Genomic DNA, 25,261 nt, shown 5'->3' on the forward strand with positions numbered 1-25,261 from the left:
GGCCTGGTACAGGCACTACATGCAGTTTGAGCTCGAGATTGGTCCGACGTGATGTGCAGGACTCGTGGCTCTAGGTCCAGCCCATGTACCAGACTGGTTCCACATTAAGCATGCATGGCTGGTCCAAGACTCACGGACTCGATCATGCTCCGCCGGCTAGATGTTGACTGTGGGCTATATATCTGACACCCCTGGTTTACACAATCCACACAATGAGAAAAACAGAAAAAAGGAAGGACAACAACTCCCTTGGAGGATGCCACAATGGTAGCTAATTGCTACAAAACTGCTGCTAATTGCACAAAACTGGCAGCACTCCACCTATCTCTTACATACAGGATAGAGAAGTAAGAACATGCTCTTCAAACCACTTTTGAAGATAAAATATCTTGAAACAATGGCCAGAAATAAGAACACACATTTCTAAAAAAAATTATTCAGCCTGATGAATTTAGCAAGCTTTGAAAAAATAATGGCTTCTAGTATTAACAAACATCCTCAGGGCTAAAAGGGCCTTCACAGTCAGTAAGAGTCATCAAGCTAAATAAATGCCAACCAAAGACATTTCAATCCCTTTCTGTAGCACCTTTAAGGTTTACTGTAAGTGGGACTGCTTAGCTAATTCTTTTGTTAATGGTATGTTTCTGTATGATTTAACATCTCTTACATTAACACTTTGCATCAAGAGTTTGTGTCAAAAGTACTTTTGGCACACTTATAATGAATCGCATTATAAGTTTGTTTGACATTTCAGGCACTCTACAGTTATGATTTCAGTAAAATACGCAATTCTAGAAATCATAAACATCAAAATAATTTCTCAATCTAGGGTATGCCAGACTATTTGAAGAGCATGCTCAGGACAGTAGAGAGTCAACTGGGAGTGAGAAGCTGTACAAGCAAGAAAATACCCCAGCTGAGAAGTCCTAATGCAGCTAGCTCTTGGAACAGCTTTGGTTATATAGGTTTGCAGCTTTCTTTTTCCGGTTCCAAGAGCATCTGGTACAGCTGCAAAAGCACATGTGGCTGAAACTCATATGGAAGTATCAATGCAGGTCACCTCTTAATCTCTGACTAGTTAGTAGGAAATTGCAGCGGGGGGGGGGGGAGGAGAACTATGGTCAGTTACAAGATGGGGCTATTTTTCTCTGTCCTTTTGTGTGGTGGGAGGTAATCATAACTTAGTTCTTTTCCATTCGAAGTTTTTCTGGATTCTCCTGTTAGGGAGTACATTTTCTCCCATCCCTTTTTGGTCTCTACTAGCAAAGTATTTCATTTTTTGCTACCCAAAGCAGCAGCAGCAAAGACGGACTTCTTTAGATCACACACACGGTTTATTGTTCCCATAATAGATGCAAAAAACTCTCCGCTTTATTTTATTGCTGGTCCGGGATCCAGCTCCCCAGGGAAATTTTCCTAATGGAGACTAGATAAAATACTTTTCTCAATCCTCTTCCTCAAGTGCCATTCCTTATTTCACTACTGCTTATATTAAGGCTTGAAGAAAATCTCTCTGATACCTAATAGCCAGAGATGCAGATATGAAAGCTAGCTAAGGAACCTTCACTGTGAGTTCCAGGATAAAACTCTGACAATAAATTTAGTCTTAGTTCAGCTGCTAAAAACAGGGGAGGATATCAAGATTGAAACCACAGTTATTCTTATGTCCTGCTTTACTTTTATATAAGCTCTGGAAAGATGGATATTTCTTCTTCATGTGTCTTCTTCATGTGTAGGTACCTACTTAATTTGTGATTCCACAGAAACTGCAAAATTGGGCATTGTCCATGAAATTAGGTAGTGTCTGCAAAAATCCATGGGGGAAAAAACAAACAAACCCAGGACAAAAAACACCTTACTAAAAATAAAATGCTGACTCTGCAGTGGGAGCCAGCACTCCTCACGGTTGCTGTAGCCCAGCTATGCAGCCTGCAGGGAGTACGGGAGCCGTCAGCTCAAAGGGAAGCAGCCAAGATGGCTAACCCACCCATCGCTGATTGGCTGAGAGAGCTGCCTGTTGTGCAGCTCTACATCTCTCCACCTATCAGCAGCAAAGCCACGTGACAGACAGGCCTCTCAACAAATCTCCAGCGAGGTGTGGGGCTACTGAGGCCCCTCAGGCAATCAGAGGCACATGCGTAAGCGAATGAAAGTGGCAGCTGGCCCCAACAACCTGCCCACAAAATCAGCCTCCTGCCTCCTCAATTTGGATAGGTCCCTACCCATGTAAAGCTACTAGCTATGGAGTAGAGAATGGGTTTCCATTATTCTCTTTTTCTCCCAGCCTCCATTTTTGGGTCGTTCTCCCTGAGAAAAGGCATTGAAGTCTGCTTTGCTGCTGGTCGTAGTTTTCTTAAGCAACAGCAGAATGAAAGTGATCCAACTGTTGTCATTTTTTGTACTGTCTACAGCATTCTGAATATCAGCTGTGAGAAATGACAAAGCTACTTACTTTTCACTGCATTGTATCTATGAGTTCTACAAACAGAAGCTGACATCTGCCTTCAACTACATATGATGGTGCTCTGCTTCAGCATACTAGTTCACGTTTGGAATCTTACCTCTGCAGCCGTAAGAAGTAGAAACTATATTTAAATGAAAGTTGGTCTGTTATATAAGCCAATGACATCATTTGCCATACATGTTCAGAGAAGTTTTCTATTTGCTAGTAGTGAATGAGGGTTTTTTTGTTTTGTTTTGGGGTTTTTTTTGTCCTTTCATGAACAATTGCTCAGTCATCAATTCTCTAATTAGGACTGCAATAGTACACATCAGATGAAAGCAGAAATGAGCTGAAGCCACAAAACAAAAGATGGACAGACCACTGGATGTGCTACGTTATTTGAAGTTTAGATTACAAAAAGTAGAATGTAACCATTGACTCTTACCTGGATATTGTCAAATTTTAATCCAGGCATAGCAAGGTTCTCTTTGTCTATGAACACGGTGCTGTACTGCTGTGTGGCTACTGAGATTAAAACATTTCTGGTTTCGTCACTAGGAAGCCAGGCATCATTTCTTCTGTCTAGTTCACTTATATTCAAGGCTGTGGCAAAGGGGTCATCACTTCCAGAAAAAACAGCCTGGATCTGGGAAAATGGTTTGGGAGACTCTGATATTTCTAAAGATGCTGGGGGGCCACCTGCTTCAGATCTCTCATTTCCTCCTGCATAGATGGGGTCAGCAGAGGCATGTGAACGATCTCCGACTGTAGAAAGAGATGACATTTGTTCTGGTACTGAAGAGCTTGCATTAGGATTACTGACAGAAATAAAAGCGGATGTAGTAAATGAATCAAAAAAGTCAGAAGCTAGAGTATTAGTGTTAACAGTATCACCAAAAAACTTGCTTAGACTAGGACTTGGTTGAACCACCTGTGGCTGAGACTTCGCTGGAGTCTCATTTACACTGCTAAAACTAGGAGACTTTACCATCTGAGGCTCAAAGCCATCATGTAGGAACAACTGTAGTTGAGTATTAGCATGGCTTGCTTGACTGAAAATGGTGCACACAGGGATTGGCTCAGCGTCAGGAGATGATCTGCTGGCAAGTGGTGATGATATTTGCTCCTCAGTTTTACTTTCATCAATATCACTTGGTGTTGAGGCCATTGGAACTTCGTCTCCTACCTTCTGTCCAATTTTTGGTGCTTCTTGAATTGAATCCTCCTTTAAAGATGCCTGATCATCTGTTCCAATGTCAGAAACATCTTTGGGTGTTTCTTCTTGTTCCATTTCACTCTCATTACTCAGGATTTCTTTATCCACTTCTTCTGCTACATGAATGTTTTTGGCTTCCATTTGCTCTACAATCTCCCGCAGGCAACCAAGTTCACCAGTGTCATCTTCACTATTGTTTGGAGAATCTGAAATAACAACACTCTCCATCATATGTTCATTAAGTTTATCTAAAAAGTTATTGGAATCTTCTGAGATGGTCTCATTCCCTTCAGACTCAAATTCATCCCCACCAAGATCAATGGTTTCCTCATGAAAGAGAAGTTCTTCCTGGGCTCCCTGTTGAACTTCATTCCCACTATCCTCTTCATGTGAAACACTCTTTTTAGCATTCTTATTCTTACTTCCATTATTTTCCATTGCATCTAAAGAAGAAAAATAGGCAGGAAATTAGTTTCGCTGAACAAGTACAGTACACTTCTATTCTAAACCTCAAAAGTATTGACTGAATGAAAGTTTCTAAATCCAGTAATCTGACTATTAGAACGTTAATTTATCACAAAAATCCATTTGATCACAAAAATGTTTTAAACCCACTTTCTGCCATTATGAACAGTGGAGTTACAAAACATTGTAAGGACACAAGGCCAATGGCATACGTACCCACGCAGTTCTATTTAACCACTGCAGCTGCCCCCCACAAAGATCATTATTAACACTCTGACCTGCCACAGGTAAAGTGGGGCAAGCAGGGATGCCCAGGCTCTGCTACAAGCGCTCTGGAACAACAACCCCCGCCCAACCCAAGCAGCTGACACGTGTCCGGTACATAGCATTTGCCAATGCACCTGTGTTGCCAGGTGTACGATCGTGATCATACCTGTACAATAATTTCAACCCTCGTACAATCAATAATAGTAAGAGTGTTCAAAAAAGGCGATAATTTTTTAGGTGGTTAATTGATGCAGCATATGCGAAGCCCAAATCACTCATAGAGAGTCTTAACTGACTTTTTGGGTTTGCTGTCAGTGCTTTCTTAGGACTGCTTGACTCGAAATAAAAAAATGCTTCAACTTTGACAATGTGTGGTCTCGCTCACTCACTGATTTACAGTGACAATAGAATATAAATAAGAAAAAGTCTTATTTGCATTTTTTTCAGTGTATGATAGCTGTACAGCACACACGGTAATTCAGAGCTTTCAATACAATGACTTCATATTGAAGACCTGGCAACGCTACCATGCGCTGCAGCAGACCCTGGTTCTACCGCGCACTTGGGATGCGAGGACCAGGGTTTTCTTAACCTCATCCCCTACCTCCAAACCCGCCCCTCACCCGCTCCCGCGGGGGCCCCAGTGCTGAGGCCCAGGAAGTCCCGCTCCCCGCGACCACGGCCGGCTGCGCGCGCAACGACTGCCCGGCCCGGGGGCTCTCGGTCGCTCCGGTGGCCATGGCAACAGCGGGGTGCACCGCCTAACGGCAGCAAACGACTCTCGGGAGCGTACAACGCGCTCCTCCGCCAGCAGCGCCGCGCCCCCGCCTGCCCCGCTCCCGCGCGGGGCCCCCAAAGCAGCCCCTGACTCGCTGCCTCGGCCCCACCTGCTGCCGGCTCGGCGCCCCGAACCTCTTCCCGGACAGGCGCCGGCAACCACTACGCCTGCGCCAGACGCAGGACAAACCCCTCGCAGCGCATGCGCTACCTCCTCACCCGGAAATTGAGTGAGTGACGGAAACCACCGTGGGTCAAAAAACCAGGGGGCAAAACACCCAGCAAGCAGGGACTGAAAACTCGTAGTTAGAGGCAGCAGAGCTATGGAAGACGACGCGCCGGTGATTTATGGGCTGGAGTTCCAGGTGTGTGTGTGTATGTGTCGGCTCCGTGAGGCGGGGCGGGAAAGTGTGGGGAGGACTTAATGCTTACCCGGGCTCGGATCCTGCCACGCGCCAGGGAGCTGCAGGTAATGTTGGTACGTTCCAAGTGCGTGCCTCCGGTGGTACGTTCCAGGTTTGCGCCTCGCAGGTGCGCGCCTCCCAGGTGCGCGCCCGAGGTGGTACGTTCCAGGTGCTCCCAGGGACTGGCGGCGCTGGAGCAGAGTGCGCAGGCGCAGGGCGGAATTGTGGCCACGCTCTGCCCCCAGGCGTCGGGAGGGAGTCCCTGTCCCCTCTCGGGGTTTCTGAGTTTTGCACGGAGGACCTCGCGCGGGCCCTGTGCTGTGACAATGCGCCTGTCCTGCTGAGGCTTTGAGCCGCAAGCCTCTGGCTCCGGGCTCTTGCTCTGGGCGCAGAGTCACACCCACCTCTGCGCTTGGGGTCAGGAAGGATGCTTCTCCCGTGGCCAGAGGGGTGCGGCCTGGGGGGTGTTGGCAACCTGCATGCAGCAGGACGTGGGCTGCGGTGCCCCCTGCTTCCCTGTGCCTGGTTTAGGTCTTGCGTTGCATCCATGTTGATGGGAGCTTTGCTGGGAGGTTAGACAGTGGGCTTGGATGGGATGGGATGGTTTGGGTAGGGATGATCCTGCCTTGGGCAGGGCGGGTTGGATTAGATCCACGTTTCTTAACCCGTGGGTCATGACCCAAAAGTGGGTCACGGGAATATGTGAAAGGGTCTCAAACAAACTTCATAAAATGGATTTTCTTTGTTAAGAGAAACGTGGGAAACAGCGGGTTTCCTCTTGCAGGCTGGCAGAGTTCCAGCCTGTGAGGGACTGCTTGGGGCTGGGAGGAGTGGAGGAGGGTGACCAGGTAGCGGGTACCACATGCATGCACACATGCACATGGCAGCCAGGCAGCATGGAGAGCAGTTCTTGCAGCTCCCAGCAGGTAAGTCTATGGGGTAGGGGGACTATAGTACAGACATCATGGCAGGGGGGCACAGGCAACACCTGCCACCCCATGTTCTATTTGGGGTAGAGCTGTGGCCCAAGGGGACGGCACAGTAGTGGTTAGCGAAGGTGAGGGCAGCGTGCCCTCCTCCCCCTCCCCCCCCCAATGCCCCAACACTGGCGGCCTGGGGCCTTGGGCAAGGGGCAGCTGGTTGGGAATGAGGGGCACCAGCAGAGTTGGGAGCATGGGGGTCTGTGGGTTGTGAGTGAGGGGCCCTGGCAGGGCCAGGAGGTTGTTTTCTGCTTGAACTGTTTACTGGGTTGGGCCTAGCCATCAATGTTTACAAAAGGTTGAGAACCACGGGCTTAACTGACCTCTAGAGAGCCTGTCCGGCCCTGCTTCTTGATGACTGTCACTCAGTTGCCCCCTTCCCGGCCCTCGCTTCTTCCATATCACTTCCTTACCCTCAACCCCGCCGCAGGGTAAGTGCTTTGCCCTGTCTCTGAAGAGATCTTCCTGGGTGCTTTTTTTTCCTCTCCTGTAGACCGAGGGAGACGTGTGCTTCTTTCACGGGGAGGAGGAATCCAGTTCAGGATGCTATCTGCCGTGATGTGCGAGTGATATCATAAAAAATGTCACCCCAAAAATCCTTGCCTGGGCTGATCCAGCATGTGGGGCCGTGCCAGCCAGCATCCATGGGGCTCGCTAGGGGTCCAGAAATTAGGTCAGCAGGATGAGTGGTGACAGTGTTAAAAGCTTTGTCTCCAGGAGCCTCTGCAGTTTACTCTGCCACCAAACTCTTGGAGATATGGGAACCCCTGAAGGCTGTACCTTGGTCACCTTGGGTCTAGATCCTATTCAAATATTGTTACTGGTGTTGCAGTTTCTTTCTGAATTTGTCCCACGTGGGAAACTCAGACATCAAACTGTTGGCTTATTTTCATGTTGCAATGGGGTAGTTTCTTGTAGGCTTCAAAACTCAGATGTTCAAAGAAAGGGCAACTGAATGAAATACTTAATAAAGATTCTTTGGCTGGGTGACAGCATGGGGTTGCTATAGCAATTAATTTTTTGTGTGCTGTGTTTGCTAGGGCGCAACCCATTCTTTATGGGATACAATACTTTCTCATGTCTGACCATTGCTCATTATCAGTAGTCTTATGAGGGGTGGGCAACTGGGTCTGGTGCCGTGGTCACCCCCTTAGGGCATGTCACTACTGTTGCCTACCTCTGCTCACCATTTTATGGCCAGGACACAGAATTAAATGTTACACTCAGGTTGATAACTGAGGCTTAAATCTTATTTGGGGTCATAGAATGAAATCCATCTGTAATACCCAGTACATTTGATGACAAGTTAGATAAGGCTCTCAAACTATCTAGCTCCTGCCACAATTGCTGTTCACAACAGGAGCAGCACAGACTTACTTTCTGGACAATACACAGTAGCTGTCTGGGGACTCTGGCCTAGTGGGAGCACAAGGGCAACAGGTTATATGGGAAGGTAGCTGTAACCTGGGCATCATTAAAGTTAGCACCATGTGACAAAGTTTAATCTTGCTGTCATGCAGATCATCAGGTTTTCATTAAACTGGCTAATAAATAAGCAGCTTTGCTCAGTTCCTTGAATACAACATTCATGTCATTTTGTATCTGCCAAATCTTTTATCTTCACTCTTGACAATGATTTTGATCATGTTTACAAGAAATTATCTTGTACACAGAATCATAGAAAATTAGGGTTGGAAGGGACCTTGGGAGGTCCCTGCTCAAAGCAGAACTATCCGTGACTATTACTCCAGCCAAGACTTTGTCTAGCCAGGTCTTAAAAACTTGCAAGGTTGGAGATTCCACAGCTTCTCTGTGGAACCTGTTCCAGTGCTTTACTACCTTCCTAGTGAGAATTTTCCTAATATCTAACCTAAACTTCTCATGCTGCAACTTGAGACCATTGCTCCTTGTTTCATCTGCCATGACTAAGAACAGTTTAGCTCCATCGTTGCTGGAACCACCCTTTAGGCAGTTGAAGACTGCTGTTAAATCCCCACTCAGTCTTCTCTTCTCTGGGTTAAATAAGCTCGGGTCCTCCAGCCTCTCCTTGTAAGTAGGGTGACTGTATGGGACAATGTGAAACCTGGGATGCTGCCCCCCCTACCCACCTCAAGTCACTGATGCAGCTTGGTGCAGCTCTAGTAATACTATTCAGACAGCTAAGGGAGTCAGTGACTTATTGTTCTTTACTTGTCATCTCCCCTTTTTAATGGTCATTCCACTAATCAAGCTAACTGATTTTAGGGCAGTTTTACTGTCTGCTAGGCCTTCCTATTTCACAGCTTCTGCCACTCCATCCTGTACCCAGGATGCTTATTTTAATTTATTATCCGGCTGGGGCCAGCCTCTGAAATCTGGGAATGTCCAGCCAAGCCTGAATGTATGGTTACACTCCTCATAAGTCATGTGTCCCAGCCCCCTATCCATTTTTGTTGTCCTCTGCTGGCCTCTCTCCAATTTGTCCACATCCTTTCTGTAGTGGGAGGCCCAAAACCAAACAGTACTCCAGATGTGGCCTTACCAGTGTTGAGTAGAAGGGAATAATCACTTCTCTTGATCTGCTGTTAATACTCAGGCTAATGCAGCCCAGTATGCTGTTAGCCTTCTTCATGCAAAGGGCACAGTGTTGACTCGTATTCAGCTTCTTATCTGCTGTAACCCCAGGTCCTTTTTAGCAAAGCTGTGGCTTAGCCAGTCGGTCCCTGACCTGTACCAGTGCATAGGATTTTCCATCCTAAGTGCAGGACTTTGTACTTGTCCTTATTGAGCCTCATGAGATTCTTTTTGATCCAATCCTCTAATTTGCTGAGGTCACTCTGAATCTTAGATCTGCCCCTTGTTACTTTGAATTACCAATTTATTAAATCAAGAGCAAGACCTGATAAAGGGGGATAAGGCAAAATGCTGCGTTTATTGATTACATGAATTGGACATAGAGGTTCAGACACACCACTCGTATAAACACACACACAAATCATCATACACAACATTACACACGGGTGCACACAAACTAAAAACAACCATTCCATTCTGTCATAGTTACCAGCAGCAGTTGTTCAATAATAGCACTGGGTGGCCAGCCCAGGTCTTATTGAGAGAGAGAGAGATCCTGGAGATAGCAGCTTGGAGCAGGGTGAACAGACATGTCTGTGCTCCAAAGAAACAGCAGTTGAGAGAGTTGGATATACTGAACCTGGTATATTCTAGATTCCTCTTTTTATGGGGGTTGGCATCCTTTGTTTAGCACTTCGGGGTTTTTCCATATGCAATTTCTATTTTTGCAGTTGTTTCTCATCCATCTTCTGCTTATCTCAGCCCAAAGTCAGTATGGTCATAAAAGTTGGTATCTCAGCCTTGGAGTGTCCTTGCTGCCCATCTGGCAGGATGTGCGCATTCTTCCTCGTTACCTCCTTTGTGCCCTAGGCCTCAAAGGGATTCTTCAACCAATTATTAATTAGCTTACTGGTTGGTAACTTACATTTGGTACCTTGTTGCTTACATAAACAGCTAAATCTTCTTGTCCTGTCTCTATGCCATTCTCTCACCATTTACCCTTTCACATACACTCATTCATAAAAGGGCATGCAGAGTTCATTCACTTATGTCAAGCAAAAGAAAACAAAATGGAATTTTCAAGTTACTTAGAGGACAAAACTAACATGGTTACATTTCACTACTATTACGCTCTATGTTAACATCAGCTACATTAGTTCAGTTCATGCTACACCAGGGGTGGGCGAAATATGGCCCACGAGGCTGTTCTATCTGGCCTATGGGGCCCCTAAAAAAATTTAGAAAATTAAAATATATCTGCCCTTGGTTCCTGTCAAAGATGACAGAAACCAAGGGTAGTAGGATCGAGGGGAAGCCCTGGAGGACTCCTTCAACACCAGGGCCTGCCTGCCCCCCCCCCCCCCCCCCCCAGCCTGAAGCCCCAACAGGGGCTTCTGGCCTGGATCATGTGGTTACCCTGGCACGGGAAGCTCAGGTGGGTGGGAGGGGGAAGGGCAGGGGATGAGCTGGTGTGGAGCATGGGGAAAAGTGGCCTCTCCCTTGCCCCATAGCCCCACTCCCTGCTGCAGCCGCTGGTAGCCCACATGGGGCTGTCCTGAGCAGGCACAGGCAGCCCCACGTGGGCTGCAAGTGGCTTCAGCGGTGGGCACGAGGCAGGGGAGGGGCCACTTTTCCCCACGCTCAGCACCAGCTTGTAACCCACCCCTGCGGTCAGCCTGGGCCCCACGCTGGCTCTGGACTCGCCCGTCAGGGCTGCACCGTGGCGGCAGCAGCAGCTGCGGCCCCCCCGCTTGCCGTGCCAGGCAGCGTTTGTTGCTGCTGCTCAGCGCATGAGCTCCAGGCAGGCAGCAGCAGCAAACCATCTCCCTGCTGGTGCAGCCCAGCCTGGCTCCACAGACCCCTGCCAGCCTGCGCCCCGCTCTGGGCCCTACTGGTGCTGGCCCTGGGACATTGGTCCCAAGATGGTGACTGGGGGGTGGGGCACCTGTCAAGAGGCGGGGCTACTCATGCAGCCCTCAACAGCTTGCCACAACTTGGTAAGCAGACCTCCGGCCAAAATAATTGCCCGCCCCTGTGCTACACCTTCCAGTGTATCTACTACTCCCCATAGCTTGGTGTCATCTGTAAACTTAGTGAGGGTGCACTTTGTCACCTTTCAAGGATATTGAACAAAACTGGCCCCAGGTCCTCCCCCTGGGCCACTCCGCTTGATGCCAGTTGCCTACTGTGCCAGTTGCCTACTATCAACCCATTAACTACGACCCTCTGAGCCCAATGATCCAGCTAGCTTTCTATCCACCTTGCAGTCCATTCATCCAACTCATACTTCCTTAGCTTGCTTGCAAGAACGTTGTGAACACAGTATCAAAAGCCTCACTAAAGTCAAGGTATATCATGTCCGCTGCTCTCCCCATATCCACAGAGCCAGTCATCTCGTCATCAGAGATCCTGGTTTTCTCTGTTTAAAAATCACAGATTCTCTGATTTAAAAACAAACAAACAAACTGCACATTCTCTGATAAAACCCCCCAAATCTGCAATTAAAATGAAATGCCAATATATATGTATCAATTCAACACAATGTTTTATTGATACGTTTACAATTTTAAATCCTAGTAGTGCCTCAATCACTATAATAAAATAAATCCAAAGTACCTATAACTGGTATTTGATTTCTGATTTTTTAAATCCGAGCTCTCTCTTTCCCCTTAGCTCACCAGGATGCAGGTCTGGGCCCCCAGCTGCCAGAGCTACGGGGCCAGGAACTCAGGTCTGCAGCCCCCTGCTTCCCGCAGCAGTGCCTGAGCCCTGGGTGCTGCCTGTGGAAGGAGGTGGTTGTTGCAGCAGAGCGGAGCCTGTGGTGGGGGCCAGTGTGGGCTGCCTCCCATGGACTTGGGCTCCCTGCCCTGCTGCCCTCCCCCAGGGCCTCCACGGCCCAGCAGGCAGGACCTGGTGGGGTAGGGAAACTTGGTGCCACAGCTGCAAGCCAAGTGCTGCCATAGGGAAATGCCCCCTGCCTGCCTGGCAGTAGTGAGGAGTACAACTCCACACTGCCACCCCTGCCAGTGCCAGCCAGACAGAGGGCACCATGCCAGGGTGACTCAGGGCTTGCACTGGCAGAGAGTTTCCCCGCCCCACTCTGCCCTACCGCTTGGGGCCTCCGCTGCATGGGACCAGCGTGGAGGGCAGCAGGGCAGGAAACCCAAGCCTGCAGTGGGTAGCCTGTCCCTGCCCTATGCACAAATCTGGTTGTGCATGTGACCCCCTGCTCCTGCCCCCCAGGAGTGCATGCAGCAGTGAGGAGTCAGTCTCCCTGCCACGCCCCTGCCCTTGCCCGCGGCTCTGTCCCACGCCACGCATTCCAGCCTTGGGCCCCTAGCCCCGTGTACCGTCTGGCTGGGCTGCAGCCCTGCCCAACTTCTTCTCTCCCTATGGGGGCCTCAAACCCATCTCCTCCCACCAGACTTAAGTGCAGGAACTGCGCTTCTGGCTGCCACGTGCATGTGTACATGTGCATGTGCACACAGTGCCCCCTGCCTTGCCGCCCTCCTTCTACTTCCCTCAGCCCCTTGCAGGCATGAATTCTGCCAGCCTGCAGAAAGCTCGTTGCAGAAGTGGAAAATCCATGCGTTTCTCTGTTAAAATGAAAAATCCGTGTTTTTTCTTAGGTAAAAGTGAAAATCCACTTTTTTTTTTTTCTCCATTTTCCCGTGGGAAACAGAAAACCTAGATCCCTGCTTATCATAGAAGGCAATCAGGTTGGTCAGGCATGACTTGCCCTTGGTGAATCCATGCTGACTGTTCCTAAACACCTTCAAGCATTTAGAAATGGATTCCTTGAAGATCTGCTCCCTGAATTTTCCAGGAATGGAGGTGAGGTGAACCAGTCTGTAGTTCCCTGGATCCTCTTTCTTCCCTTTCTTCAAGGTGGGTATTAAATTTTCCCTTTTGCAATCATCTGGGACCTCTCCTAGTCGCCATGAATTTTCAAAGATAATGGCCAGTGGCTCTGCAATCGCATCAGAGAACTCCCTCAGCACCCTTGGATGCATCATGTTCGGCACCATGGATTTACACACATCCAACTTTTCTGAATAGTCCCTAATGTGTTCTTTCGCTACTGTTGGCTGCTCACCTCTTCCCCAAACTATGCTGCCAGATGCAGTAGTCTGGGAGCTGATATTTCTTGTGAAAACTGAGATAAAAAGGCATTGAGCACTTCAGCCTTTTCTTCCTCATCTGTCACAAGGTTGCCTCCCCCATTTATTAAAGGACCCACACTTTCCTGACCTTCCTCTTGTCACTGACATACTTGTAGCAACCCTTGTTACCTTTCATGTCCCTTGCTAGCTGCAAATCCAATTGCACTTTGGCCTTCCTGACTTAATCCCTGCATGCTCGAGCAATGCTCTTATACTACTCCCTAGCTGATTTTGCAAGTTTCCACTTCTTGCAAGCTTTCTTTTTGTGTTTTAGCTCACTGAAGACCTCTCTGCTAAGCCAAACTGGTCTTCTGCCATACCTGCTTGTCTTCCTGTACATTGATATGGCTCATTCCAGCTCCCTCCATAAGCTTTCTTTCTTTACATGGTCAAGCTCTTTCACTGGTCAGCTCTAGACCTATCTTCTGAGGAACTGCAATGCACAGTTCTGTTTCTAGGCTTCTTTTGGCTCCCGTGTTTGGAACTAATAGCAGCTTTTCCTTTTGATCCATGAAGTGTGTTGCCAGGCAAATGCAGTAATGACTGCTGCTATTTACTGCTGTGATTGTTGTTTTTTTTTTTTTTAATTGGTTTGTAATATCAAGCAGGTTACATTTTAATGTTTTTTGTCATAAAGAGAATGTTGCCAATATTTCCCACTCACTTCAAAAGATGGTCCTTGCTCATATTAGGAAGTGGTAAAGACCATACGGATAACACTTGTGACTTATCTTTGTATGACTTATTAAGATGCTTCAGTGTTAGGGGTGCACTGATAACGATTTTTGGGGTTGGTATTTCTGTAGTACCCCCTGTAGCACTGCTGCCCCGCCCCCCTCCCCTCCGCCATGAGGAAGAGCCCAGCACTGTCCCCAGCCTGCCTTCACTCTGCGCACAGATCTGGGGGGCAGATGCCCCCCGTGGCTCCTGTGGTGGTGTGGGTAGCAGCAGGATCGGCCCCTCCCCCTACATCCCCGAGGCAAGCCGCTTGCGGCTCGGTCCTATGCCCCAGCCATACTCCCTGCCTCACTGCAGGGGCCTCCATCTGCACCCACCATGCCCCTTCCCCGCACTCCAACAGACTTACCAGCCAGATGCTGCTCTGCGAGCTGCCAGACTGGCTGTGTACATGTTGTGGCTGCGTGCATGTGCATGGCATTTATCCGTGACATTATCGGCCACATCAGCCAAACGTGTCAATGAGTATGCATTTGTTTTTCAATATAGTCTCCTTCACTGTCAATGGCCCTTTTTCCACTGATGAACAAGGGCATGTACTTCAACAACGTAAAAATCTTTGGTCTTGTTGCTTAGCCACTGTTGCCCAGCCTGCATCACCTTGCTGTTATCCCAGAAATATCAACCATATAATTTGTCCTTCATCCACTGGGTTGAACAGAGGATGGGATAGCACCGTCTGTCCAAACAGCGGATCACTTTTGTGGCTCTCAAGCTGGTGTGTTGGGTGAGTGTCATGCAGAAGCAACACTTCAGGCATGTCTCTGTTGGGACGGGCTCTTTGTATGCAGTGTTTCAGTTTTTTCAGGTTTTTGATATAGACCAGTGGTTCTCAACCTCTTTAGATTTCAGGCACATCCCTCAGAAAATGCCAGTTCTTAGTTTTTGCCCATTTTTTGATTATGGAAAAATAATAAAGCAATTGTTATATTGTGATCTTTCTGATTTTGTTGCAATAAGTCAGAATTCTTTAACATTGTGGATTCTTATTTGAAACGTGGGTTTATCTTATGAATCATGTTTGTACATGAAACGGAGCTAACACTGTGGCATCCTGGGGCACCCTTGAAAGAATCTTAAGGCCCCCCAGGCCCTCCAACAACCTTACCATGGCCCCTTAAAGGAAGAAGTCGAATGAGATGCACTCTCCATGTCCATGAGTGATTTAGGAGATAAAAATTAGGAGACGTTACTTTCTGACTGACCATTGTACTGATTTAGGTACCACAGAAAGGTGCAGCAGCATGACCAATATTTCTAGATTTCTCTGTCAGCTTGCTGCAACTTCTGTTAATATAAAGATAAACACATGAAGACTTACCAGACCTTCATCTATCCTGTGAAATGTGAATTTTCATTTCCACCTAGGAGAACTTATCTCTGCTCTCTCCTATTCCTGAAGAAGGGTGTGTGTGGCCAAAAGCTTGCAAATTAAATAAAATAATTTGTTGGCAAATATCTTGGTATAAAAAAAGTATCGCCTCTTCCACAATTTTTTATTCCTTTTGCCTCTAGACCAATATGGCTACAACCAGGGTACCTAACATTTTTATTTTGGCTTTTTCAGTGAGGAGTGAAACACTACCTAGTGGGGCTGAACTTGAACAGGTGACCTAGAGGTGAAAGTCTCTCATTACAAATCCCCTGCTAATTTTCAGGGTAAGGATCAGCTGTACTTCCCAGCTAATTCAGATAGCAAGAACAACAAATTATCCCAGAGGCCTCATTAAGTGCAAAATCTAATACTCAGAGATTATTTTTCAGTGATATCTAGGCTTTTTTTTACTGGTCCCTAAACCAATATCAGTAGCAGAATACAGGAAATATGAGTATAGGTTGGGGGGTTGGGAAGAAGACTGTAAGAAAATAGAATAAAAGAAAAAATGCTTAAAATAATTATTTTACATCTGCTAAATGTATTTTCAGACCTTTCTTCACCAAAACATAGTACTTTAAAACCAAGGGGGTTTTTTTTTGGTTAATTAGCTATTAAAAAATAAACACAGTTAAAAACAAAAACAAAAAAGCCTCAGAAAAACCTGTCTAGTTCTCACTCTCCACAGGTTAGGTTTAATTTACTGTTTGGATCCTCCCCAATTTTCTTTCTTGAATGCTGCATGGTGTTGAATTAAGAATTTGGTTTGCCTTGTTCTTGGTGCCAGACAATAGCTGAATTTTTTTGAGCTTGGGCACAGCTATACTAAAGAGTCTTTCAGTAGTATTTGTGCTGGCATACAGCAGCAGATGTTGCTGTTTCACTAGAGTGCATGCACACTTGCTTGTCTGCTGGTACAGTGTATCTTCAGACCAATTGACTGTCTGGTGGTCCAGTGCATCTTCAGATTCAGAGGCTACTCTATGGGTAATCATCCCAGCAATGCTAATAAAAATCAATGCACTTTTTTTTTTTTCTTTAAATCAGGAGTCTACACATGCACACGTGTGTGTAGAGAGACATTTATAATATATTATTTTTATATATATATAAAAAAATTCTTTAAAAATCTTTAAAAATGTGAAATTAGGGTAATTTAGGCTAGAGTTTAAACTTACTTTAAATTAAACAGGTTATAGTATTAAGCAGTACATGCTTGCTACTGAAATTTAAATAATTGGAAACCAGCAAAATGGTGAACTTGTTGCCTAAGGATGGCAGCAGGAAAGATTTTCAGCGGTACGTACAGTATGTTTTCTTCACTTCTCTTTATTCAACTATTCAGTTTAATCACCATTTCATTCAAAGTTATGAAACTCATTAGTTGTTGAATGGGAATATCTAAATTAAAGTTATTGAAGTTGACAGATCAATTTTGAAATTTAAATACTTTAAAAGCAACAAATAGAAATCAGCCCTCTGTATCCTGTCTTTTTTTCCTCATGCTACTTGTCTGGCATACTATCTTATCAAATTTTTTTTTTTGACAATACCTTGTGGGATATCAGTGTTCTTTTGGACCTGTTGGAGTTTGGGGTCATTTCATTACCTTCTATTTTTTGTGCTATTCTTGAAATTCCAACACTTCTTCCATTACAGCCCACAATCTGCTCTTTCACGTAGCTGTTTTCAATTTCTCCAGCATCAGAAATATGGGTTGTCAGAACATGTCAGTGGAGTGCCCATATCTGTGTTAGAGACAAGCTACTTGATCTCTCTTTTTCACCACTCTATTTGCAGAATTTAGCAACTGCTACACTGTTAGTCATGCAGCAGTGAAAATGAGAACTGAGAAATACTGTACAATTTGCGGATAATGAATTAAACTTCCTGGGTGCTGCAGACATTCACTGATTATCTCTTTGATGGAAAGATATTCCTGGGCCTAGGAATTTGGTTTAGACTAGCAAGATTAAGACTCATAATGCAACAGTGGGCTAATCAGCAATGGACACAGGACTTTTGAATGCAAGAGGTCCCATTCCTGTTATAAATCTGTCAGCTCCTCTATAGTGATAGCATGCCAAAATCAGAGCTACTTATAATAGAGATGGGTGTTGATCATATTGTGAAAGTTTACAACCCCACATTACTCCCCAACATCAAAATGATTGCTATTTTTTGGAAAAAAATTATGGTGCGGATGATCTTCCAGGTGAACAAGATCTTAATTGTGCTGTGTTGCACAGGACTGAATCTTTTGGCACTATGTTTTTAACTACGGATAACTGCTGTGGGCTTTCTGAGGTGATAGGGTATCTATCATGATTCTGGCCCTCCCACCTTTTTTTGTACATAAACAGAAAGGGGTGCTTTTCCATGACTGTGCAAGCATTGATGGATTATTGAAGGTGGTGAGAAAAATGCATGATGCATCTTTAGGAATGCAGAACTCTGATCAGCTGAAGCATGGGCCTGTCTTAGTCTGGTATATTCAAATTGATGCAAATTGGTGCAGTGCCAAGGGTGATTCTTCGGGAACCAGTCTCACTCTTTATTTTCATGGTTCATGAAGCCATGAGGCACTTGAAGAGCAACTAATTAGCTGTTGCCAGAGCCAAAGCAGGATGACTTTGCAGCATGTTTTTGGCACACTTGAAAGCATGTTGGCAATGCATTTCAACAAGCCACATATTCCTAGTGTTGTTGTTGCCTGCTGTGTTTTACATAATATTATTTGTGAAGCCAAGGGGTAAACATTACTGGCAGTATGGATGGAGGAGGAAGAGTGGAAAGTTTTGTTAGCTGATGCCCCTCCTTCCCCCATCTTCCTGATGCAATGAGTGAGTTTAGGGGATTTAGGTTGATGGTTCTTCCTGCTTGGAGCCATCAGCATGACTGTGTACCTCGCACACTTTAGACACCCCTGATATTTGCCCCTTCTGTGGTCAGAGGCATAGGGATAGCCCTGGCCAGGGAGAATCTGGAAGACTGAGCTGTTTTTTCTCTTGCTCATCCGTGCACATCTCCAGACAGTTTCATAGGGCAGCATACATGGGTTCCGTGTGTACATTCACGGGGAAGTGGGTGCTAGCTGGTACTCTGCTCCATGGATAAACTGTAGTTATTAATGGAACTTGGAACTTTAGTTATTAATATTTTATCTTCACTCCTATTCCTGTCTTTCATCTGTTGTCCCAAGTAATCAACTGTTACACATTTGGAGGTCTCCCACAGTATTGATGGGGGCTTGCAATTGCCTATCATAAAGGCCCCTGTGCCTTTGTGACAAATGGACCTGACACAATGAGATGTCACATGGTCAGGGGTGGCTTTAAGAGTACACTTCAATACAGTACCATAGAGCACTGCTTTGTCATGTTTTGTGCTTCTTTGACTAAATGGTACTTGACCTGTACATGAATTTCTAAATACAGTGTTAGCAACTCTTCTGAATCTGACTAGGGGCTATTTAATGGGGGTTTCACATCTCTGTTTTGAAACACAAACTACATCATGGTTTTCACAAAATAAAACACAATTGTTTACTAAACAAATGGGCAAAAAAAGGAAAAAAAAATTAAAAGTAAACACATGAGCAGTTTCATGGGGTGGTATCCCTATCCTTGTAGCAGATCTTGTTTTCCAGTGAGGTTGAATGGAAGGGGTGCTGTGACATGTTATAAAGGTGCCCTGCTGAGATGCAAGTGGCCCAGGAAGAAAGAAGTGTCCAGGTACTACTAGGGTGCATGCCCAGGACCCCTCTTGGCTATCCATGCTTCACAATTTCTGGATGTGACAGTGTGTGAATGGGTCTTGTTTTTTAGTGGTCCCAGTTTGGCAGGAAGGCAGGCAGACATTGTTAGATATAAAGGGTTAGCATGCAGGGAAAAGTAAGCACACATCTTTAAGCTTTCACTTAAAGCTCATATTTGTTAATAAGTGGGTCAGACTTGCTAGCTGTTCTCAGTTTGCAAAGTATGTGTATACATTTCCAACTGTATGGGTGTAAGACACTGGTGGCTGTTTCAGAGTTTTGTGCAACTAGTGCAATTAATACTACAGAATTGGGTAGTCGTGATTCTGGCAGGTATTTTTTTTGAGGATGGAGAAAGGGCAGAAAAGACAGCTGTCTGAAATGGCTCAAAGTTTGATAGACAGATAAGCTGCCAACCTCTTTGCAATGATGCAGTCATTGCAGTGTAGCCTGGGTGTTATATTCCAGTGGGAGAGAGGAGGCTGCACTTCCTAGATATTTCAAAGTATCCTTTTTTCTTTGGATATTATGCCAGGGGATAAAAGAAACATCTAAGCCAAGACTGACCTGAAGCTCAGCAAGGGGAGAACAGTTACTGTTACCCAGCTCTGCAAGGAAATAAAAATGCCAAACTCTGCCCCAACAACATTTTTACCTCAGAAACTAAGTATGATTTGTCAAGTAACTTATTTTAGACTTGGACTTTCTGCCTGGATTGCCAAAGCCCTGTGTAATGGCTACACGTGATGTAAACATTGTACGTTAAACCTGTAAACATCACGGTTCTGAGTTAATGGATTGGTTGCGATGAGTCTGTACAGCATTTCTTGTTTTACAGTATTTCAGGTGAATGTTCAGTGGCTGGTTTCAGTTGTTTCCAATGCCTTGATTTATTAATTGGCATTTTGTGCCAAGGCAGATTCATAGTCATAAATGTTAGGGTTGGAAGGGACCTCAGTAGGTCATCGAGTCTGACCCCCTGCCCTGGGCAGGAAAGATCACTGAGGTCAGGCGACCCCAGCCAGGTGCTTGTCCAGTCTCCTCTTGAAGACCCCCAGGGTAGGGGAGAGCACCACCTAACTTGGAAGCTCATTCCAGACATTTAGAAATATTTTAGGTTCTTTGAAATATTCTCTCTTAGCTATTTTAAAAGCATGGCATTAAGCAATTTCTGAAGACACTTTCTGAAGACATCACACTGGGTGTGATGAAGTGACTCAGGTTCACAAAAGCTTGTGCTATATATATATAGAGAGAGAGATATTAAAATAATTTTATTCTGTATAGGTGCATATCTACCCTTCCTTCTATGTGTATTTTGCTGCTGTTTTGAGAGGAGGTGGCCAGGGGTAGTTTCAGTGAACTAAAAGTTTTTAAAACAAGTTCCTTAATGCATCTACTGAGCATGGGTGTAGGAGCAGGTGCCACATATGCAAGATCTGGCATGGGGAGGAGTAGGGAGGGACAAGGGGACTGATCTGGCCCATAGACTGGCCCCATTACCCTCACAGGGCCAGATGAATTTGACATCCCTGCATTAAAGGTACCGCAGTTGGGTTGTAAATATAGGGGAGATAATTGTTTCCAAAATATACTAATGATTATTAAGATAGAGGAGAAGGGGGAGCTTCTGTTCACTAAACCTGGGCACAAAAGGACAAACATTTGACTAGAGTGGCGTTTGTGGATCAGGACACTGTGTGGGAGTGCACCTGAAGAACTGTTTTGTACGGGCACAGGTAATGTGGTCTCATGGATGTCCTACCATGGAAAAATACTGGGCATACCCCTCCAGATTAACTTGGCTGACAATACTTTTGGTTTTACAAGTAGGATTCAGTGTTGAGTGCGGGCTCATGCAAGGATATGCAGATATAAAGCAGTTTTTATTGTTAATGCTTTAGAGTGAAGGTCAAGCTTCAGATTCTACAGTGGTAGGAAGCAGCCTGAGACCCAAAGCCAGATCCTTTAAAGCAACATTTAAAATTTACAATAATCCTAAATGTTCTTTATTTCTGTATTGTGAGTTCAGAGATGAGACTCACAAATAATGTGTTTATAGATGCTTGCATTTTTCAATTTTTTTTTTTTTAGTTTTCATATATGTTGAGAGAACCTTCTGATTTGATTTTTAAACTCTTTCTAAAGCAGGGGTGGGCAATGATTTTGGCCGGAGGGCTGCTTACCAAGTTGTGGCAACCTGTTGAGGGCTGCATGGCTAGCCCCGCCCCTTGACAGCTGCCCTGCCCCCTGGTCACCATCACCAGTATTTTGGGACGAGTGTCCCAGGGCCAGCACTGGTGGGGCCCAAAGTGGGGCGTAGGCTGGCAGGGGTCTGTGGAGTGAGGCTGGGCTGCACCAGCAGGGGTAGGGGGGAGCTGGCCCAGCTCCATAGAGCCCCTGACGGCTGGGACCCTGTACTCCTGCTGCCCTGCTCTGGGCCCTGCTGGCGCTGGCCCTGGGACACAGGTACGGGCCCTGCTCCTGCACCCGGTCACTTCCAGTGCCCCCCCAGTCCCATGGTACAGGTTGGGGGCAGCACGCATCCCTGACTCCCTGCTCACCGGCAGGTAACAAGGCGGTGCAGAGTGTGGGGAATAATGGCCCCTCGCCCGCCCCATGGCCTGCGCTTCCTGCTGCAGCTGCTTGCAGCCTGTGTGGGGCTGTCCTGAACAGGGACAGTCAGCTCCATGCAGGCTGCGAGCGGCTGCAGTGCGGGCCGCTGGGCACAGGGTGGGTGAGGAACCACGCGCCTCCATCGCGCCCCTCCCCCCCGTGCTCAGCACCAGCTTGTAACCCATCCACTTTGCTAGCCTGGGCCTCGTGCCGACTATGGGCTTGCCCAGCAGGGCTGCGCATGGCGGTTTGATGCTGCTGCGTGCCCGGAGCTTCCATGCTGGGCAGCAGCAGCAAACGCTGCCCAGCACAGCAAGTGGTGGGGCTGCAGCTGCTGCTGCCACGTGCAGCCCCGACGGCCAAGCCTGGAGCTGGCGCAGGGCCCAGACTGGCTGCGCGGGCAGGTTACAAGCTGGTGCTCTGTGTGTGTGTGTGTGTGGGGGGGGGGGGAAAAGCGGCCCCCTGCCTGCCCCGTGACCTGCGCCCCGTGTCGCAGCCACTCGCAGCCCACATGGGGCTGCCTGTGCCTGCTCAGGACAGCCCTGTGCGGGCTACGAGCGGCTGCAGCAGGGAGCATGGGGTGGGGCCACTTCCTCCACACCAGCTTCTCTTTCTACCCTGCTCCTCCTGCCCCCTCCCCCCCGCCTTACCTGAGGTTCCGGCGCAGTGCAATGACACAGTCCCAGGCCAGAAGCCCCTGGTGGGGCTTCTGGCGGCCTGGGCGGGCCCTACTGTTGAAGGACCCCTCCAGGGCTTCTCCTGGGTCCTACTGCCCTTGGTTCCTGTCATCTTTGACAGGAACCAAGGACAGATGCATTTTAATTTTCTAATTTTTTTTAGGGGCTCCGTAGGCTGGATGCGGCCCACAGGCTGTATTTGGCCCACCCTTGTTCTAAAGCTTACATAGTATCTGAAGATGGAGGCTATTGTCTGTGAAAGCTCATGCCTCTGTAAAGCAATTTCGCTGTAAGGCAACATCCTGTCCTATCTTCTGTCTGATAAGTATCTACAGATCCTGGCAGGTATTACACTTAGGATGCAATTAACTTGTTAATTGTGCTGTAAGTAGTTACCCTACCACACATTCAGGTAATTAGTGGAGTGACAAAAGGAGAAATCAGCTGCAAAACATTCCACAATTTTTGTGTGTGTGTGTCTTGTTTTACATTGTGCCTTAAATTGAACTCCTGATGGGCCTTGTTTGACAGCCATGTGCTAGAGCTGCACCTCATGGCTTTATGTGCAGAGCCAGGAGCCGCTCAGTTGATTGGCTCCCTCATGTTGTAGGCTGACTCTGTTTTCAGGGTACCGAGACATGAGGAGTTAATCAGTTGGACTGGGGTGCTGGGTTGCGATGAGCTTGGCACACAGTTGCCTTGGCAGTTGCAGACTAGGCATGCTGTCTGCCTTGACCCACACGTCCATCAGGAGTCGCGGAGCTGTGCAAGCACCATGCTGTGGGACAAGGCAAACGCTTTGCTGTGTCACAAAGAGCTGCAGGGCTTGCCCCAACTCAATAGCTGAATGTGACTTTCCCCACTGGGAGCTGTAGGGCCAGGCAGTCAACCAGCCAGACTTTTTTGTATCTTGCGTGTGCTGATGTCATGGAGGATAGTTGAACTCCCTGGCAGGGAGATCCCCTGGGCTCCCCTGGAGGAAATGTTGCTAACCCCAACTGGGTTGTGAAGTTCCTATTAAAATAATGGTATGATTGGTATTGGTCCCTCATTCCAACAATCATGTATCTTGCTGTGTGCATGTGTCATGATGCATAATCTTTGGGATCTTAAATCTTAAAAAAGAAGCCTATAAGTGTTGGAAGATGGGAAATAACTCTAAAGAGGACTATGCATCACTGGCCTGCACCTGTAGGGAGCGGACCAGAAAAGCCAAGGCTAAAACCATGCTCAAACTGGCTACGGGAATCAAGGACAATAAAAAGTCCTTCTTCGGATATGTGGGAAGTCGAAAGAGAAATAAGGGCAACATCAGACCCCTGCTGAACCAAATGGGTTTTGGGTACAGGGATGCCTAGTTTATAATCTCCAGTGGCCCTGGGCATGAGATTGGGCCAGTCAGCTCAGCAAATGCCAAGATGGTAGCATTTCTAGACATGTAGTAGCAGAAGTTTAGGTGCCCAAGCAACATTATTGACTATAAACTGAGAACAAAAATAAAAATTAGTGCAAGGGTTAGTTCAAATGAGTACTTCTATTTTTGGGATTGGGAGTGTGCTAGAGTCACTAATTTTTTAGTATTCAGAACAAAAGCAAAACTTGTCCTTGGTTGCCCTCCAAGATCATGTAGGTTAGGTAGAGTAGCACTTCGGGGACTGACCGATTCAGAGAGGCAACAAGTTATTTTGTCAGATGCTAGCTGAAGATCAGTGGATCAGGAGTGTCAAACTTATCCAGCCCCATGTGTGAACCCCAGCGCAGGGCCAGTCTGTGCAGTGCTCACAGCACCAGGTCCAGCCTGCATATCGCATGCAGCACATGCTGGTCCTCACTGTGCATGAAGCATTCAGGGCTGTCACTGGGCATGCACTGCCCATAGTGTGCAGGCTGGACTTGGTGGTGCAGGCAATAAAAGGTCCAGCCCATGCACCATGGGCAGCATGTGGTGACTCCACATGCCATGTTCACAGTGAGCCACAGAGTGGTGGATGCTGCCTGCACTACGTGGGCTGGACCTGGTACTACTGCATACAGTGCCCCACTGGACCAGCCGTATGCGCTAGCTCCGGAATGGCCCAATCTGAGCCAGACCTAGAGCCAGTGTACAGGGCTGGTCTGGAGTGGGTACCACATGCAGTGCGTGTCCAAGACCTATTCCCTGTGCTGCATGTAAGGCATGGAGTTGTTCCAGAGACCCATGGGCTGGATCTGGCTTGCAGGCTGCATGTTTGACACCCCTGACAGAGATGGAAGGTGGTTTGCCAAGGAATCTGGGGCTTATACTACATCAGACTGAGCCTACTGGGACAAGGTGGGAAAAAAAAAATTAGATTCCCAGCTTCTGTGATAAGGTCCTGGTCGGAATGTAAATGTAAATCCTGACTTTGAAGGGGGAGATTATGTATTGGTGAATAAATAAATATGTTATACCAGTTGAAGACTGAGGATAATCATGGAAATCATCTTACTACTATGCTAGATAGTGTGTTAGTCAGAAATCTGGCATAGGCCTGCTTCACAGCATTTGTGGCCCACCTATTACCATTGTATAATATAAGTCTGCATAAATGATATTACCTGGCATGTGTCAGAGCTTCTGATAGGTATAGTTTCTTGTAGCTTAGTTATCTTCCTTGTGAAGGATCTTAAAACACTCTATTGACAATGTACATGAAAATACCTTCATACTTTCCTGAATTGCATCCATTACTGAAGTAAAAAGCAGTAGCAGTATTTAAAAGTGTATAGCAACACTACAGAACCAGTTAGTGCACTGTGTTTAAGTGAACAAATCTTGTATTGGAAATTACAGGGTAGTAAAGACATCAGT

General features: G+C 46.7%; 2 protein-coding genes across 8 annotated transcripts in view; one reads left to right on the forward strand and one right to left on the reverse strand.

The window, feature by feature from the left end:
- TRAPPC12 (trafficking protein particle complex subunit 12) overlaps nucleotides 1-5,963 on the reverse strand; it is an 85,882-nt gene extending 79,919 nt beyond the window's left edge. Inside the window, exons 1-2 of one of the 2 annotated variants that reach the window (XM_006265519.4) lie at nucleotides 5,601-5,963; nucleotides 2,889-4,102 (exon numbers count right to left, since the gene is read on the reverse strand). In XM_006265519.4, coding sequence (XP_006265581.1) covers nucleotides 2,889-4,097 — 1,209 coding nt within the window. In that variant the 5' untranslated portion in view covers nucleotides 4,098-4,102; nucleotides 5,601-5,963. Of the gene's footprint in view, nucleotides 1-2,888; nucleotides 4,103-5,278; nucleotides 5,360-5,600 lie in introns of those variants that run through there. The other variant, XM_006265518.3, reaches the window with a different exon arrangement.
- EIPR1 (EARP complex and GARP complex interacting protein 1) overlaps nucleotides 5,389-25,261 on the forward strand; it is a 208,321-nt gene continuing 188,448 nt past the window's right edge. For 5 of the 6 annotated variants that reach the window (XM_019492701.2, XM_059729931.1, XM_006265517.4 and 2 more), the window contains exon 1: nucleotides 5,389-5,533. In XM_019492701.2, the coding sequence (XP_019348246.1) occupies nucleotides 5,492-5,533 (42 nt within the window). In that variant the 5' untranslated portion in view covers nucleotides 5,389-5,491. Of the gene's footprint in view, nucleotides 5,534-5,577; nucleotides 5,638-25,261 lie in introns of those variants that run through there. The other variant, XM_059729921.1, reaches the window with a different exon arrangement.

Source organism: Alligator mississippiensis, chromosome 1 (assembly GCF_030867095.1).
Source record: "Alligator mississippiensis isolate rAllMis1 chromosome 1, rAllMis1, whole genome shotgun sequence".
NCBI classification, from domain to species: Eukaryota; Metazoa; Chordata; order Crocodylia; family Alligatoridae; genus Alligator; species Alligator mississippiensis.